This window comes from Podarcis filfolensis (genome assembly GCF_964270895.1).
Source record: "Podarcis filfolensis genome assembly, chromosome: 2".
Lineage (NCBI taxonomy): Eukaryota > Metazoa > Chordata > Lepidosauria > Squamata > Lacertidae > Podarcis > Podarcis filfolensis.
This window is the reverse complement of record NC_139605.1, coordinates 91,646,494-91,664,542: the sequence shown is the minus strand read 5'-3', so window position 1 is coordinate 91,664,542 and position 18,049 is coordinate 91,646,494. Positions and strand designations below refer to the sequence as shown.

Here is an 18,049-nt window from a genome sequence, read left to right as displayed (position 1 = left end):
AAAGCTCCATCTTTATTTCAGACATTGTGATATATCAGTATATTGTGATGTCTAGCTGGTTATATATAATGATGTTGAAAACCAGGCCCAGTCTTATTGTTCACCTCTACATAGTTCCATCCTTATTTTAGACACTGTGATATAGCAATATATTGCGATGTTGAAAACCAGATATCGCCCAGCCCTATGGTAGACTACACTGAAGGGAACAATGGGAGGCCAGAAGCTCACTAGAGAGAGGAATGAAGTTCAGAGCATGTCCAGAATGCAAAGGTAGTGGAAGCAAACAGAGCTGGACATCTGCAGTGGGAGGGGTGGAAGAACAGGACAGAACTCAGGTGACTGCTGGGCTATGTATTATGGACAGCACAGGACACTGGGCATCACAGGAGTGAGTTCGCCACCTTCCCAGTTCTTCACTTCTGAGAGAACATCATGGGAAGTTGTCAAAAAATAATGTTGCACAGTTCATTTGGCAATAGTAAAAGTTGCCTGGAATTATGACCCAAAATCAACACACACACCCCAAGGTGCAAAAAAAAAGCTCTCCAACTTCAGTTAAAAAGTCCCTTTGAAATGTACCTCTGCAAAACAAGAGGCCTGGCCAGTGTGCATAACAGCCCTGCGCCGCATGCGCTGCGATACCTCCTTTCAACAATGGAAAAAGCCAGGCATCCTTGTGAATAATCCCTCCTCTGTGTCCTAAGCCAGTCCTTGGATTTCCTCCCTTTCTTGAGACTGTCTCGCCTCCGTAAACACCCCAGCCAGCTTGGCTTTTGTAGCCAGCTCCAGCGGTGGAAGCCTCAACAAGCTCACAGTTGTATATGCCCAGGTCTTAGTTGTTTGCTACAGCCAACGGCATCTGGCGAGAAACCAGCTCAAAATGTTCCATTTCCAGCCTCTGCCCTCAACTCCTCTGTAGTCTCTCCCCCCCCCCCCCGTCCTGTCCCCACTTGGCAAAGGACCAAGGCCTGGGGTTCTTGGGTACTTCTTCACATCGTGCTGTGTTTCTGTGCTGGCCTTTCAAGTGCACGGATACTATGCGCTCTATTCTCTGCCTCCACTTTTGCTAAACATGTGGAAGGAAGGGAACTCCACATCTCTCCCCTCCCCTCTCACTAGCCTAATGTGCCAGGATCTCTACTGCAGGTGGTTTATGAGTAGATGGGATGGCACTCCCAGGTTTGTAGCTTAGAAGTACTACTGAACCCAACTTTACTCCTAGATGACCAAGCTGTGGCTAGGGGTGCCTTTTACCAGCTCTGTCTTAAACACCAGCTTCTCTTTGGGAAGTCAGACCTAGCCATTATTTATGCCTCAATCAGCTCCAGGTTAGCCTACCATTGTTGTTTAGTCATGTCCGACTCTTCGTGACCCCATGGACCAGAGCACGCCAGGCACTCCTGTCTTCCACTGCCTCCCGCAGTTTGGTCAAACTCATGCTGGTAGCTTCGAGAACACTGTCCAACCATCTCGTCCTCTGTCGTCCCCTTCTCCTTGTGCCCTCCATCTTTCCCAACATCAGGGTCTTTTCCAGGGAGTCTTCTCTTCTCATGATGTGGCCAAAGTATTGGAGCCTCAGCTTCAAGATCTGTCCTTCCAGTGAGCACTCAGGACTGATTTCCTTAAGAATGGAGAGGTTTGATCTTCTTGCAGTCCATGGGACTCTCAAGAGTCTCCTCCAGCACCACAATTCAAAAGCATCAATTCTTCAGCGATCAGCCTTCTTTATGGTCCAGCTCTCACTTCCATACATCACTACTGGGAAAACCATAGCTTTAACTATGCAGGCCTTTGTTGGCAAGGTGATACCATAGTACGATCTATATGGTGATGCCAGTGAAGACAGCTTGGAAGCTTCTGCCAGACGAGAATACAGCTGCCAGAACATGAACTACAAGTGACAAACTGGAGCGTGCAACTGTGATATAATACCATCTAAACTGTTTGTCAATTTGCTTTTAGGCAAAGTGCTATTTCGACTTTTAAAGTCAAATTTACTTGGGACCAGTGTATCTTAAGCACTGTCTCCAGTGATATGAAGTTGCCCAACCATGAATATCATCCAATGAGACTTTGTTCTGTGTCCCTCCATCATTTGAAGTCTGGAGACTGGACACAAGAAGCAGAGGCCTTCCTGCAGTGGCACCAACACCTTGCTCCAGGGAGGTTGCTTGGCCCAATCTCTGCTCTCTTCCAGAGGGCATTTTTAAGTACTGCCACTTGAACTTAGTTTTACTGATGGTGCTTTTACTGTTTTTTAAATTGAGTTTTATTAAGTTTTCCAGAGGTTATCAGACTCCCATCAACCCTGGTCACTGATCATGCTGGCCGGGGCTGATGGGAGTTTGAGTCCAACACTATGTGATGATTGATTCTATACACCTGTATTGTATTTAACTGCTTGTTATGAGTCTGAACACTACATGTGCCTGTGAATACTTTCTTTATCCTGAGCAAACCGTTTTGTATGACTGGGTAAGGTATAGTATGAGACTGATATTTTCTAATTTGTATGGTTCACCACACATTGTAATTGGAGTGCTATTTTGTATCATGCAGCTTTTCAGACTGATGAAGCAAAACCTGTAATATATCCGGAGAACAGGTTTCCTTTTGCCCACTTGCATTATTCTCACCAGGGTAGTGGCTTTGATTTGCCTTCCCGTGATTGATCCATGCATACAGCTTTGTGTTTCCAACTCAAGACCCATTGAAGAACATCTCATCCAGTTCAATCTTTGAAAAACTGCTTTGAAAAACTTTTTCATATTCTTCAGTGTGCTACCCTTGCCGTTGTGGCAGCACGGGGTTGCTGTTCTGTGATTGGACTTACGCTACTTGTTGAACGGTTCATTTATCCAGTCTGTATAACATTTACTGCACATGTAACTTGTTAAGATAGAGTTGTACATTTATCCACTCCATGTTTACAGTATCTCCAGGCTTTGTCTTGCACATGGCACCTTAGTATGTTTGTTGTTTGAATGGTTACAAGTCTATCTCTATTCTAGCTATTATTCTAGTAAATTTGGTTTTATACTTATAGGTCAGTTTGTGGTGTTGTATTACTTAACTGCCAAGTTCAGGCAACAATTTAGCTGCGAGGCTATTTGTTACTTGCATTATTATTATTATGAATAGTGAAAAACAACCAATAAAGGATGTAGACCACTGAGCTCTAGGTAAGCCAGATGGAGGGGAGGCAAGGGGAAAAATGGATTGCATCCGCAGTAGTCAATCAGTATACTCAATGGAATAGCCCAAAAGAAGCCCTGTGAACCGGGCAGGGGAGGAATTCAGATGGCTTCCATGTTAGTTACCCTGGCATGCCTTTCCTATCAGCTACTGATTAGAAGGCAACAAGGAGAACGTCCCCCTCAGCACATCTGAAGATCCCCTTAGATACGGTTCTATTTTCCTGCACACATGGTTCAGGGAAGGACAAGAATTTCCAACAACAGACATACAAACACTGTTCCCCGTGGTGATTTGTTAGCAGGGGAAGCACTCCCTGCATCATCAAAGTTAAGAAGAGGAGAGGGAAGGAGGATCCCTCTGTGCTTGGTGCCAAGGGGTTAAAGTCACACCAAGTTCCTGAAGCCAGTTGCTTCCAAGTCAGAGTCTGGCTGCTGGCTGCGGTTAGTGGGAAGGGATTTTGTTTTTTAATAACATTATAAATAGGGCTGTGTTCAGCTTGCTGCATGCTCACTCTCCCTTCCACCTTCTCCCTCCTCCTCCTCCTTCTCCTCTTGCTGCCGCTGCTTCTCCTCCCTGCACATCCATCACAGCTCTGTGGACATGGACCGGTCAGGCTTCGTACTCAAGCTCTTCGGCTTGCTGCTATGCCTCCTGCCCGTTCTCCAGGCATGTCCTCAGAACTGCCACTGCCACGGGGGAGACCTCCAGCATGTCATCTGCGACAACGTTGGGCTGAGAAGGATCCCCAAGGTAGCTGAGCAGACACGTCTCCTCAACCTGCAGAGGAACAACTTCCCTGTCCTGCCGACCAACGGTTTCAGGGAGATGAAGAACCTCGTCTCTCTCCACCTCCAGCACTCTCACATCAAAGAGATCTCCAGCGGAGCCTTCCGGGGCCTGAAGCAGCTGGTCTACCTTTACTTGTCCAACAATGACATCAGCGTCATAAAGATGGGGGCCTTCGATGACCTGACGGAGCTCACCTACCTCTACCTAGACCACAACAAGATCCCAGACCTGCCCAAGGGGCTCCTCTCCCCACTGATCAACCTTTTCATCCTGCAGCTAGGCAGCAACAAGCTCCGAGAGTTGAGAGCAGGAGCCTTCCATGGGACCAAGGATCTCCGCTGGCTCTATCTCTCGAACAACTCTATCAACTCCATCCATCCTGCAGCCCTGGACGATGTGGAGAACCTAGCCATATTCCACCTGGATAAGAACCATCTGACCAGCTACCCTGGGGCTGCCATGAGCAAGCTGAGAGTGGTGGAGGACCTGAAACTCTCAAACAACCCCATGAAGATCATCCCGGATTTAGCCTTCCAGTCCTTTGGGCGCTACATGGAGACACTCAGCCTGGACAACATGGGCCTAGAAAAGGTAAGCGCTCCACAGAAATTTCCCTCTCCCTCCCTAGATCTTACCCATTCAAAATATTCGCTCTCACCCAAATTCCATCCCATTCTAGCAACAGCAGTGAGACATTAATGTAGCTCCCCACACAGTTTTCTGCCCACCCCTGCACCCGCTCCCCATTTTGCCAGCACCAAAAAGGAAACAGAAATTAAAGTAAGGCACTATACTGGGTTGGACAGAGAGGATTTAACTTCTGCAGCTAGCCCAGCACCCTCCTTGGTCATTGGATCAATCATTTGCTGAGCAGGGAGAGGGTGATGATCCCATCGCCCTCAGCTGATCTGCATGGATCAGCGGAGGAGGGGGGCTGTCTGTGTGTGCAAAGTGAGGGTGCAAGGTGGCCACACCCACTGTTGGCATGCAGGTGCTGAAGGGCTGCCCAAGGGCAAGGGTGACAAACAAGGTGAGCCACCCCAGGTGAGCCATCAAGCCATGAGTTTATTCTCAGTGGCTGAGACTACCAGGTGCATCACTTCTTTACATATGAATGAATTGTTCTCCTTCACTTCTGCGGGGAAAGCAACCTTTGCCCTTCGGAGGCATTGTTGTCTTCCATATACAGAGGCACCTCAGGTTAAGAACTTAATTTGTTCCAGATGTCCGTTCTTAACCTGAAACTGTTCTTAACCTGAACCACCACTTTAGCTAATGGGGCCTCCCGCTGTCGCTACCGTGCGATTTCTGTTCTCATCCTGAAGCAAAGTTCTTAACCTGAGGTACTATTTCTGGGTTAGCGGAGTCTGTAACCTGAAGCATCTGTAACCCAAGGTACCACTGCATACCCCCAGCTACCACGATGTTTGCAAACACTTCTAATGCAGACTTTTCAAACGCAGTCTCTTTCTGTTCTGCCACACTCATGCCTAAAGCACAGTTAAAAAACAGAAGTAAGGGCTGGCTGGGTTCTCAGTCGCTCCCATCACAGTTATACAGTGGTACCTCGGGTTACATACGCTTCAGGTTACAGACTCCGCTAACCCAGAAATAGTACCTCGGGTTAAGAACTTTGCTTCAGGATGAGAACAGAAATCGTGCTCTGGTGGCGCAGCGGCAGTGGGAGGCCCCATTAGCTAAAGTGTTGCTTCAGGTTAAGAACAGTTTCAGGTTAAGAATGGACCTCCGGAACGAATTAAGTTCTTAACCCAAGGTACCACTGTATGGGGCAAAATAAGTGGGATACCGTTTGGGATGCACATCCTGCTTTCACTCCACATGCAGGGGAAATGAGCGGCAGGAAGCTGGTTTCAATCCCCCTGCTTCCAGTGGCGTGTTCGCAGTGCACCTTTTAACATTATAATTCATTCCGACAGAGGAAAGACAAATGCTACATTTGGGAACAACATTGATGGGGGAAGGAAAGCCACACAGCCTGAAAGTAAATCCAGTGGTTTGCCACAGCCTCCTGGTTGATTTGGAGAAGAGGCAGCATGTTTCGAAGCATAAGCTAGATTCAGAAATGGGGGGGGACTGACAGTTTTCTTTGTAGTTTCTTTGTAGGGAAGGTGAAAGCATTTATTACCTTCTTCTCAGGAGCCTGGAAGGCATGTTTAGTTGGGCGAGAAGAAGGGGGCAACGCCAGGTTTGGAAAAACGTAACTGGCTGCTATGGATGGGGGCAGGGGAGGAATTAGTTTGGTTCACATTTTAGTGGGAATCCACCTAATTCCTACTTCTTGAGCCAATCAAAATGCAGCTACCCTTCAAGATGTGCACGTCACTGAATTCAGTGATGCAGTTCTCCATCCAAATAACAATAATATTTATTTGTTTGTTTGTTTGTTTGTTTGTTTGTTTCCCGCCCATCTGGCTGAGTCTCCCCAGCCACTCTGGGCAGCTCCCAATCAAATGTTAAAAACAGTACAGCATTAAATATTAAAAACTTCCCTAAACAGGGCTGCCTTCAGATGTCTTTTAAAGATAGGATAGCTCCTTATTTCCTTCACATCTGAAGGGAGGGTGTTCCACAGGGCGGGCACCACTACCAAGAAGGCCCTCTGTCTGGTTCCCTGTAACCTCACTTCTCGCAATGAGGGAACCGCCAGAAGGCCCTCGGCACTGGATCTCAGTGTCCGGGCTGAACGATGGGGGTGGAGACGCTCTTTCATATACTTACAGGAAAGGGCACACAAATAAGTGTGCATTAGTGAAAATAATGTACAAAAGTGTATTATATCAGGGGAAACTGCTTACAAAAATGTGTAGTTTATGAGGAATGTGCAGGCTTTAAAAAATAATCCCAAACTGATGTGGACATAGGGTAAATGGGACTCAAGATCAGAAAAATGAAAATTTGAGAGAAAATGAAGTGGGCAGATTTGCCCATCCATACAGGTCATGCCCCTTTGAAGCAAATACCTCAATGATGGTGGGAAATGGGTAAGTGGGATGTGAAAAGGACAGGACTCCCTACACAGACTCTCTCCCCTGTTTGTCAAACCTGAAGAGCTTTGACTGTTTACATCATAGGTAGGGTCACATCCATGCCATATATTAAAATACTCTTTCAACAGTCATGGCTCCCCCCTCCCAAGGAATCATGGGAACTGTAGTTTGTTAAGGGTGCTCAGAACTGTAGCTCTGGGAGAGGCTTCCTAACAACTCACAGCACCCAACTACAGAAGCAAATCGTTAGCAAAAAAGCACTTCAGGTGCTAGTGAAAATGCAAAATAACGATAAAAGGTGATAGGTTTATTATTTGCATTTCACGCTCCTAAATTTGAAATAAGTTGTTCTGGAATAATTTCCTAACAGCCGGTTCTCTCTCCATCAAGCCCTGGGGCCCTTTTCTCCTTCAGGTTGCTCCTGAACAGAAATGAATGCTTTTCTGCATCACTGTTCACATTTCCACTACCTCCCTCCCTGTCCACTACCGTATTTGTTCTAGTTACTCATTTGAAATTCCTCCCCCTCTTGCCTTCATCTCATCTGTTTGTAAGCCCTGTAACTTGGAGGCTTCATGGTTCTGCATGGAGCCTGTGAGGCTTTCAAACTAAACAATATTGAATAATAACAGCCATGGTCATGGTGCCTGTCCTCCAAAATGAATGATGCAAAGGCTGTGTCTGTTTGTATAGTGAGAGTAATTGACAGGCAGAGACTAGATCCCCAACCTGGTACCCTCCAGATTATATTGGATTACAACTCCCAGCAGCCTTATGGACAACTTCCATTGTCCAACCATGTATGGAGGGCACAATCTTGGGGAAGGCTGGACTAGGAAATTAATGGGACAGAGTACTGGAGGCAAAAGGCTGGCACCCCTATGCCTGCCGTTTGCAAAAGGGAGAGTGAAGCTCTGTTCCTAGACACCAGACTGATGGCCTGTTATTGGAACGAGTAAGTGAATGCAGTGACCACCGCAGAAGTGGAGGCTAACGTCAGCGACTGGTGAGTGCTCTGCAGTCAGGTAGACTGAGCACACATGAGGACTTTTGCATCTTTGCCTCTCTCCAACCTTACACTTCATAAAGAAGGGTTTGTTTATTGACTATCTCTCAAGAGAAACCCTCACAGCGCTCCACAAAGGCACTCTGTTCCTATCAAGAGAGCTAGAGGGACATTCAGGTAATGCAGCAAAATACTCCTCTTCTTCTCGGCAAATGAGTCATGTCCCAGAGGCTGAAGCATCATGCTTGAGGTGCTTTTCGTAAACAGGAGGCAGCAGTGACATCACACTAGATGGAGCATGTCCCTGATGGGGGGGGGGGGAGCGACCACATCAAACAGAAGCAGAAGGATCATGAAAGGCTTCCAGGTGAACAAGGAGGGAAGTTTCCAGCCATGCTATGTACCCATGCTGAGGTTATCCAGGTGAATCAGCACCAAAACAGTGACCCTCAAAGAGATGCTAAGGGATGCAGCAACATGAACAGCCCCCCCCCCCCCCGGCAATAAAGCTCTGTGAATGACAGAGTGTTGGCAAACAAAATTAAATACACATTTTACACGGAAAAGAAAATCATCCAGAGCACAGAGCTAATACAGGGTATCTACACTGTCAATATTTCACTGGGGGTGGGGGTGGGGAGATTCAATTGCTTACTAGAACTTCAGGTCTGTGCAACTAAAATAGATTAAAGCACAAATCCACATTTTTAAATGAACTTTTTGCAGTGTGGAAAGGGACAGTCTGAAGGCATCATAGATTGTGCATTGAGAAAGTGGGGTGAAAAAACGATTAACAGAAAGTCATGTAAACACCCAAGAAACAAATCAGGAGAAATGCTCATTGTCATATGAGCCTTGTACACAAATCAGAATGAATACTCTGTAAATACCAGACACGGTCTAAGCTCCAGGTAAGCTTTGTGCAGACGTATCAGGATGAACGGTGAACAAACAGATTCATCCGAATGAGCAAGATTCACCCCAAGACGCAAAGTTATGAAGCAGGTGGTGGTGGCAGAGAGGGAGGAGGGAGTTTTCAGGAATGGGGATTGGAAACTGGCAAATTATTCAGGACTGGAGCAATGTGAAGTCCTCTTGATGAAAGAGCTTTTCAATTTCCAAATTACAACAGTATTCAAGAGCCTCAGAATTGCATACATGTTACCATAAAGGTGTTATCTTGTGACACACTTTTAAAAAACAAAACAACCACTTGAAGTAGTCGTGGAACTCTGTTAGGCTTTACCTGAGCAGAATACAGTATACAGTACCTAAAAGAACAATGGGGTTTGGAGTGTTGAATGAATTGTATAAACTCAGAGACACACAATGGTGTTTTTCACCAGTCCAGAATCCTGGCTCACGGTTTGAAGTTTAGTTATATCAGCAACTGGATTACTATTTGACAGTTACATGTATTTCCTATCCGAAAAGGATGGTATCTAATCCAGAAAGGAGAAGTCCACAAGGGAGCTGTCCACAGCACCATAAACCAGCTATGTCTTTTGCCATCTGGCTCGTGAATGGATGATACTCACTGATCCCATTCGAAGGCTGGAACTTCAGAAAGCTCCACAGGAAAGGAGGGTCTCAGGCAGAGTTTTGTACACATGCTGGAGCATAATCAAAATCTCCCTTCCACCTGTGTGGACCCTCAGTGCTTCTTGCTTCTTCAATCTACCTGCATATACATAAACCTAGTCTAATCCCATCTATGCAGTTTCACATACTCCTCTTCATGGGTTCTGTTGGGTGACATGGGAAAAACCAAGCCAGATGAAAGAAGTTGATGCTGTGGATCCTTCCCCCATGCCAGCATTACTGCTGATATAACCTGAGAAGGGGATCCATGAACACTTCCCTTTCTCCGGCTCCCTTAACTCTCTTCTCCTCGCCCACCTTAATTACTCTGCTGTGGACTTTGGTTCTCCTTTCGTTTAGCAATCCGATATGGTTTGTTTCCTGGCACTGAGGAATTTGCTGAGAATTTGCTATTTCAGTAGTCAACGTAATGAACACAACACTTTTACAAGTAGTTTCAACATTAGAGGTTTCTGCAAGCAGATAGCAGACCTAGGCATTTAGTAATAGTTAGGTTTCCAGGCCAGAGTATCAACCAGCCAAGGCTCAGCTGGCAAATACCAGAGATGACAGTGCAACCTTTTGGAATGGGTCAGCAGACTTCTCAATGAGCAACCAAACAGAGCTACACCTTCCCTGGGAAGATCACAAATTCAAAAGATGATTTAATCCCTGCCACAACTAAAAGAAAAAAGGGAATGAACAGGAAGTACCCTATATAAACACTCAGTCTCATCTCATCCTTTCAGACAATAGCTACACTAGACAACTCCAGCACAAACTCAGCACCAGGAGGTACAATATCTAAGAGCGGGTGCATAACACCACTACATAAACGAGCAAGAATTACAACATATGGCGGTGAACCGCAAAGCCCTCTAGAATTGCAGCACATCTCCTTCAAATATATACAGCTCTTTAAGATGAGATGCTTGCCTTTGCATCTCGTGTGAAAAAGAGCCCTGCCAACAACTCAAGGAGAATGTTCTGGGATTCATTCAGTGATGGTCTGAAGAGGAATTTATTCAGCGATTAGTTGATTCTTGTGACGTGTTGTGGAAACACTGGAATGACTTGTAATTTTATCCGGGCTTAGTATATATTATTTTCATTTCCCTGAAAGGGAATAAGGGGAGTGGTAGTGGGGAGAACATTGTTGTAACCACTGGTAGATGTTTTGAACCTAAATTAGTAGTCTCCAAGAAAGTTTATGTTGTTGGGTTTGTGTGCATGGGAATTTTTCCAAGTGAAGCAAGGAGCAACGATGACAACTAGGCCAAGAAATAACTGCTTTAGCTCTTTACCGTCTCATAATTCTGTGAAAGAGCTGTAATCTCCAAGCAAACCTATATATGGCATAAATGTACATATTATGCAGCATCCCGGTCAGGAAAAAGAGAAAGGGGAGAGGAATCTTGAGTCACTGGAAATCTGCCTTGCTATTTCTACTGTGCTTGAATGCCAAGTGTAACTTTCCATTGAGAGTCCACTGGGTTCTGCCAAAGTCTACAGGCCCTTGAGTCTCCACAAATACTCCTCTCCATGAATGTGGCAACCGGGTGCCAGAAAGGATTTCAACTATGAAAAGCCAAATAATCTCTTTGCTTGTTTGGAAATGAAGAGATGTCTAGAAAGAAGCTGGAGGCAGGGAGAGCGATGGAGGTTGTCGGAACACACATATCTTTTAAATAATATGGGACACATAAGCCCCCAAAAAAGGTCATCAATGTCTCTTCTAATCAGAGAACAGCCTTGTACTCTACACATGCCTGTAGTGTCATGGTTTCAGATTCCAAGAGCTTAAATTCAGCGACCCTAAAGTATGAAGACAAATACTAAGGTGGTCCTCCTTCTACCCTTCGCTCTTCTCCGGAGCTCAGGAAGATTCATGCTGCAGGGAAGGAAACTAAAGCTCAACCATGTGTAGTCTGCCCCTGTTTTTGTCTTTTACAAAATACAGCTGAAGAAGTTTAAAGTGGAAGACGCACAATGGTGGTGGTGGGGAAGGCTTGCTAACCTTTTCCCTTCTAGAAGTTTTTTTTTTCTGAAATGGCTGCATCTTTCTTTCTTTTCTTATGAGGAAAGCCACCAGAAAGAGGAGTGGGGAATTTATTTTTTTAATGGGGGGAGACTACACAAAACTCGGCATCATGCAATTTGGTCCTAAAGCCTGCTATAGTTGGAGGAGGGGAGGAGAAGGAGGGATACTTATGGCTAAATTCATAGTTTAGGTGTGCATGTAAAAATCTAATGGGCACTCCACACTACATCCCCCACCCTGGTATTGATCCCTGAAACACTGATCACTGATGAAGAGAAATACAGAAAGAGAAATGGGAGTTACTTAAGAGTGGCTGCTGGACTTTGGGTTGGAGTCATAGAAACAGAAGAAGAGCCTTGTTGGATCTGACCCAAAGGTACATCCATTCCAGCATCCTGTACTTACAGTGTCCAACCACATGCCGACGGAAAGCCCAAAAGTATCCACACCAAGTCAAAATGTACTGCCAGCAAAAAAACTGATTTGTCAACTAGGCTCAAAGGATAAGCTTCTCCTTTCCCTGCTGGTTGTGTGATGATTGACACATGTGCCTGTGCTTCAGTTTTCAGATAAAGCATTTGCTGGCGTAACCACACTGAAGACTGTTCACATTGAGAACAACAAACTGTCCAGTCTTCCTGGGAACTTCCCTTTCAGCCGTCTTGAGACCCTCACCCTGTCGAACAACCCTTGGCACTGCTCCTGTCAGCTAGCACCTCTGCGCAGGTAAAAGAACACTTTGTTCTATATCTCATGGGTGCAATGACTCCCCTAGTCCACTCTTGTGTATGTGTGTTTGTGGATAGATAGATAGATAGATAGATAGATAGATAGATAGATAGATGATAGATAGATAGATAGATAGATAGATAGATAGATAGATAGATAGATGATAGATAGATGATAGATAGATAGATAGATGATAGATGATAGATGATAGATGATAGATGATAGATGATAGATAGATAGATAGATAGATGATAGATAGATAGATAGATAGATGATAGATAGATAGATAGATAGATAGACAGACAGATAGATAAATGATAGATAGATAGATGATAGATAGATAGATGATAGATAGATAGATAGATAGATATAGATAGATAGATGATAGATAGATAGATAGATAGATAGATAGATAGATAGATGATAGATAGATAGATGATAGATGATAGATAGATAGATAGATAGATAGATAGATAGATAGATGATAGATGATAGATAGATAGATAGATAGATAGATAGATAGATATAGATATAGATAGATAATAGATGATAGATAGATGATAGATAGATAGATAGATAGATAGATAGATAGATAGATAGATAGATAGATGATAGATAGACGATAGATAGAGATAGATAGATAGACAGACAGATAGATAGACAGATAGATAGACAGATGATAGAGATAGATGATAGATAGATATAGATAAGATGTACTGGTTAGCTAATGAATCCTTGCCAGTACAAGGCATGAGTTGGTAAATCTCACTCAGGAGATCTACCCTGACAACCACACTGTTGTGACCATGCGAATTTGCTTTTTCTTCTGTAGGTGGCTGGAATCCACTCGATCACGCCCTGATGCAGCCTGTGCATCGCCCTCTTCAGCTCGAGGACAGCAGATCAGAGATACCTCTGCACTCCGCGGTTGCAAGGTCCCCACGAAGAGGTCCAAGAAGGGAAGTCGCCATTAAGCAGGCAATTGTTCCCCCCCTCTCCTGTTTTCTATTTAAGATGCCTTTCAGAGAACCCTTCCCACACAGGCTTCGCCTGATCACACCCAAAATTACCCCATAAAATATTATGAGACCACACCCATAGTATCAAACAGGTGACACGTTTTCTAGCACCAGTGTCTGCCCACTTTTTTTTTGCAACCAGAGAAAGTGAGGCGAGTGAGGTCCTGATTCACAGTGTTGTGCCGTTTTTCAGAATGGGAGGGCCTGCCATGTTGCTCTAGCCTAGACAGAACTAATGGCTAGCTCTCCGTTACTGGTAGTGTCAGCAGCAAAGCTGTTCCATAGGCTTCTTTGAATGGAATCCTCTTCTACCCATCCCTGAGGCCCACTGGCAGGGCATAATTACGTAAGCTGGCAGCATAGGCACCTGGCCTGTTCCTGTTCTGTGTCTCAACAGAAGGCTTCATTTTGTATAGTTGTCAAAAGTCCAATACCTTACAAAACACATACATTTGCATTACATACAAGGACCCCGTGTCCCAGAACATGGCATCCCAGTAGTCAGAGATGGATGCAGTTCAGAGAAGGGAGGTTGGAAACAACATAGTTTCTTGTTGCCAAAGGTTTGGGCAGGGGAAAGGAGTCCAGAGGAATGAGTGAGAAACAGAAAGCAACAGATGAGAGAATCTTGTTCCAAAGCTAAGCTGCTGGCTATGTCTGTCTATACCCTGACGCTATGTCAACTCATCTATTGGCTAAACCCAGCTGAGCTCCTGCCTCCTGAATGTACCAGAGCATGTTTTATTGCCTGACCAGAGGTGCGTGTTTTTCCATGGAAAGTTCTCCTGTTTGAGTCATCTCTGTTTTAAAATGGTCACTCTGCAGAACTTTTGAAACTTGCTGGAGGTACTGATCAGGGCGTTCTGCCAGGAACTCGCTAAATTGTCCTGGGCAAGACACTCATCTCCAGCCTCAGTCCCTCCACCTGCAATATGGGGTGGTGGTAAAATGAACTTGCCTTGCAGAGTTGTTGTGAGGATTAAGCAGGTGAGGTGCTCTGAAAATGTGAAAGCGCCATACAAATGTTAAGCATAATTATTATTGCGCTTGATCTGCTCAGAATACTTTTTAGGTTTATGGAGGTATTTCTTTCTTTCTTCTTCCCTGCCCTCCCAGGACCCAGGAAAGCTGGTCCAGGTGACTGGCTGCTTCAACCAATCAGAAAACTACTGACTCCATCCAAGCCCTTCATCCCCAAGCAGCTCCACCCCTTCAAGAAACATATATCTGGTAGCAACCACCTCTTGCTATATGAAGATCGCAGAGTGGAATCCACCATTTCATCCCCCCCCCCCTCTGTTATTATATCTATTATTTTAAAAGATTTAGTTGTTAACAAAAAACAAAACTTATGCATGGCAGTGCTAAGACACAGCTAAACTAGATCCTGCTGGTAAAGTACACAGTCCTCTTTCTTGATGCCATTCAGCTACTCAGTTTGTCTCTGGGATTTGCCTTCTAACAGGATGGGAGTTAACAGAGAACATTAAAAGTTTCTCCACATCCCAAACCCAATGAATCCCTGATTTCACATTGGAAACTTTGTACTTGAGCAGAACCTTAAAGTCTACCAGCATGAGAGCATGAATTCGGTGCGTGGCCTATACTGTGAGGAAAATTTGGGGGGGTTATTCTGAATGCAAAGGTTGCATTGCCTTCTTTTAATATTTGGCATGGGTGCCACCTGGGTGGTGGTTGTCAGTAGGGAAGAAGCAATGGGACAAATGCTGGAAGATTACTGAAAACAAGGCATGGGGTGGGAAAGGGATTGAGCAACAGTGACATGTGAGCAATTCCCAGCTCCATCTATATTGCACATCTGAACTGGTTTAAGAATCAGCTTTCCCAATGCAGGAAAGCTTAAGACACTGGTGAGGGGTTCTAGGGATCTCCAATGGGGAATTCTCAGCACCCACACATGCCAATATTCCTTAGGGTGAGCAGTTAAAATATTGATTTCATAAGTGCAAATATGGCTACAGACTGCTGTTTGCCTCCCAACCAGTTCAATGTAAGAAAGAGACTGAACCACCAGCTAGAGGGCTGCAATGGTTGTTCTGCCCTTTGCAATGCCCAGTCATTCAAGAATTTGGCATCTGATGTTCGATATCCCATTTGAACTGCCAAATGCAGAACCCTTATATCCAATTCCATCTAGATGCTCTGTGTAGGAAAACAAATCAAAGAACAACATCCTTGCCCTGTGCTTTGCGGAAACGTGAGTGCAATCCTGGGACTATATAAAACAGGGACAGTGATTTGGGTCTTTATTCCTGGTATAAATAGATTCTCTCGCCCCCATGCAAATAGGGCAAGAAGGCCATCAGGCTCTGGTAACAAAGCTATCCTTACCATTTTTGTGGTAAGGATTTCACAACTTGCCCTTCAACCATACATGAGTGGCAACAATGGATTTATTGGACTTCTTTGAGCTGGGATCTCCAGAATCTACCTATATAACACATGCAGTATAACTCTCCAGGTTCAGCTCATAAGAGATGGAGCATCTCTCCTGTTTGAGGCGCTACCACAGTGAATCTGTACTCAGGACTGCAGTTGTAGCAGTATGGGTGGGCTAGCTGGTCACCATGAAAATTAACAGCAGATTTTCCTCTCTAGGCTGATCGGACTAAACAGAAATCTAGGGTTCACTGGAAGTGAAGCCCTTTTTTTACTTGGGGGAGGCAGGGCCTGGTTCCTCAATTACTGATTTTCTAATCACACACACACCACCGTTCCCCGAAAGGCAACTTGGCTATTGCCCACCATTACTGATCCTCCTGGTCAGTATGCAGATCCAAGAGGGGGTTGGAATGGCTTCTAGGCTGCACACTCGGTTCATGTTGAGCAATGACAAAGCCTAATGGATTTGGACGACATGCCTTGCAAATGGAGATTGCGCCCCAGAATCCTTTCTGCTTGCAAGGCTCTTGAGCCGATTCACAGGGGTTCATTGGCAGACAATGAAACAGAGGAGGTTTCTCTTAGGGAAGATTGAAACCCACAGTCCTAGAACAACAAGATATCATAAGGTGTGTGTATATAAAATGGGTGGGGGTGGGGAGACGACACAAAGGGATTCTCACCTGCCATCCTGAAAAAAAGATTCCTCCATCCACCCTATGACATATAGCTGTTTGCAGCAAGATGACTGTGGCTTATCACCATGGATTTTACCATACGACAATTTCAATTTAACTGCTTTTATTTTTTTTAATCCTGAAGGTTTATATAAATATATAATATTTATTCCTCTGTTACTGAGTGTAAATGACTCCAAGGAGGATTTTTTTAAAGAAGAAAACAAAACAAAACACCAAGATCCTCTTACTCATATGTAGAAAACAAATTATATATTTTCTTATGTACAACTTCTGTATAAAGCTATTGCTGCAAAGATGAAGTGACCAAGTTTTCATGCATTTTTATGTGTCTTCCATGAGTCAGAAACTGAGGTCTGTCAATAGACACTACTGAATGATATGCGTTGCGACCCTGCTATTGCTACAAGAGCAATCCCATAAGCTAAAAACTCTTGACAAACACCTTGCACCTGGGGACACTCAAAATATGGTCTCTGGTACCAGTACAGCAAGGGTGCTCCTCCCCTCCCCCGTTGATGTCGCTGGACTATAGCTTCCATTATCCTTGAACCCTGGCCATGTAGAGCTGGGCTGATGGGAGTTGGAGACCAAAATGTCTGGAGGGCCTGAAATACAGTCTGCACAGCATCTTCATCCAGGATCATTAACTGCAGCCTTCCAGTGCTCTACTTTTGGTGTTGTTGCAGAAAATAAGCACAGGCCACAATCATAGATGCATGAGTCCCTAACTTCACTGTTTTCAAATACAGAGCTGGCTCTTTCCAGGACTGAAAAGCTGGCACACTGGAGACTGTGCAGTCACAAAAACGACATGGGAGCACAGCCTTATGCCCAGCCATACAACCTGAAACGTGTGCGAGTATCACAAATATGTCCCAAGGGGCCCAAACAATACGGCACCACAGTCTTGTATATTACCTAACACCAGCAATGCACAGGGCTGTACGTGAGATCTTCTTAGAAGGCTTTGCAAGAAGCTGCCTGGCAGAGCAGAAAAAATCACCTGCCACACCATATATTGCTCCCCTTGTTTAACGCCATCGCCAAAGCTCCTTCACTAATATCCATAGCTCTACCGGCACAAGGGGATAGAGCATGTACATGATCCATGTTACAATATGAGTGCCAACAAATTGACCAGAAATGCATCAGAACGAACATCAAAGGAACAAACTTCCGAGCAAGGTCCTTTCCTTTAAGAGCAACATGTGATATAGCCATGCAAAACGATAAACACGTACAACAGGGCTTGACTTGGGCTACAGGTTTGTCCAACACCAAGACCCGCCATTGCCCATATTCTTCCAGTGATCTAGAACGGCAGATTTTTTTTCCTTCCATCTCATGCATCCCTTTAAAGGCCAGCTACACCTTTAGTTAGGGATGTGGATGGCGCTGTAGGTTAAACCACAGAGCCTAGGGCTTGCCGATCAGAAGGTCAGCAGTTTGAATCCCCGCAGCAGGGTGAGCTCCCGTTGCTCAGTCCCTGCTCCTGCCAACCTAGCAGTTCGAAAGCACGTCAAAGTGCAAGTAGATAAATAAGTACCGCTCCGGCGGGAAGGTAAACGGCA

The 18,049-nt window shown here is 44.9% G+C and overlaps 2 protein-coding genes across 5 annotated transcripts in view; one reads left to right on the top strand and one right to left on the bottom strand.

The window, feature by feature from the left end:
* ACSF2 (acyl-CoA synthetase family member 2) overlaps positions 1 to 18,049 on the bottom strand; it is a 62,120-nt gene that overhangs the window by 14,859 nt on the left and 29,212 nt on the right. The window lies entirely within an intron of this gene.
* On the top strand, positions 3,691 to 16,781 carry CHAD (chondroadherin). Its single transcript, XM_083598355.1, has 4 exons — positions 3,691 to 4,581; positions 12,189 to 12,352; positions 13,188 to 13,333; positions 14,491 to 16,781. Exons 1-3 carry the CDS (start codon positions 3,802 to 3,804, stop codon positions 13,327 to 13,329), a joined length of 1,086 nt encoding a protein of 361 aa, XP_083454481.1. The 5' UTR covers positions 3,691 to 3,801; the 3' UTR covers positions 13,330 to 13,333; positions 14,491 to 16,781.

Excerpts from the sequence above, each read along its gene's own strand:
- CHAD (XM_083598355.1), top strand. The coding sequence starts at position 3,802 with ATGGACCGGTCAGGCTTCGTACTCAAGCTCTTCGGCTTGCTGCTATGC. Across the intron at positions 4,582-12,188 it reads ACAACATGGGCCTAGAAAAG|TTTTCAGATAAAGCATTTGC; the intron begins GTAAGCGCTCCA and ends CCTGTGCTTCAG. Across the intron at positions 12,353-13,187 it reads CAGCTAGCACCTCTGCGCAG|GTGGCTGGAATCCACTCGAT; the intron begins GTAAAAGAACAC and ends TTTCTTCTGTAG.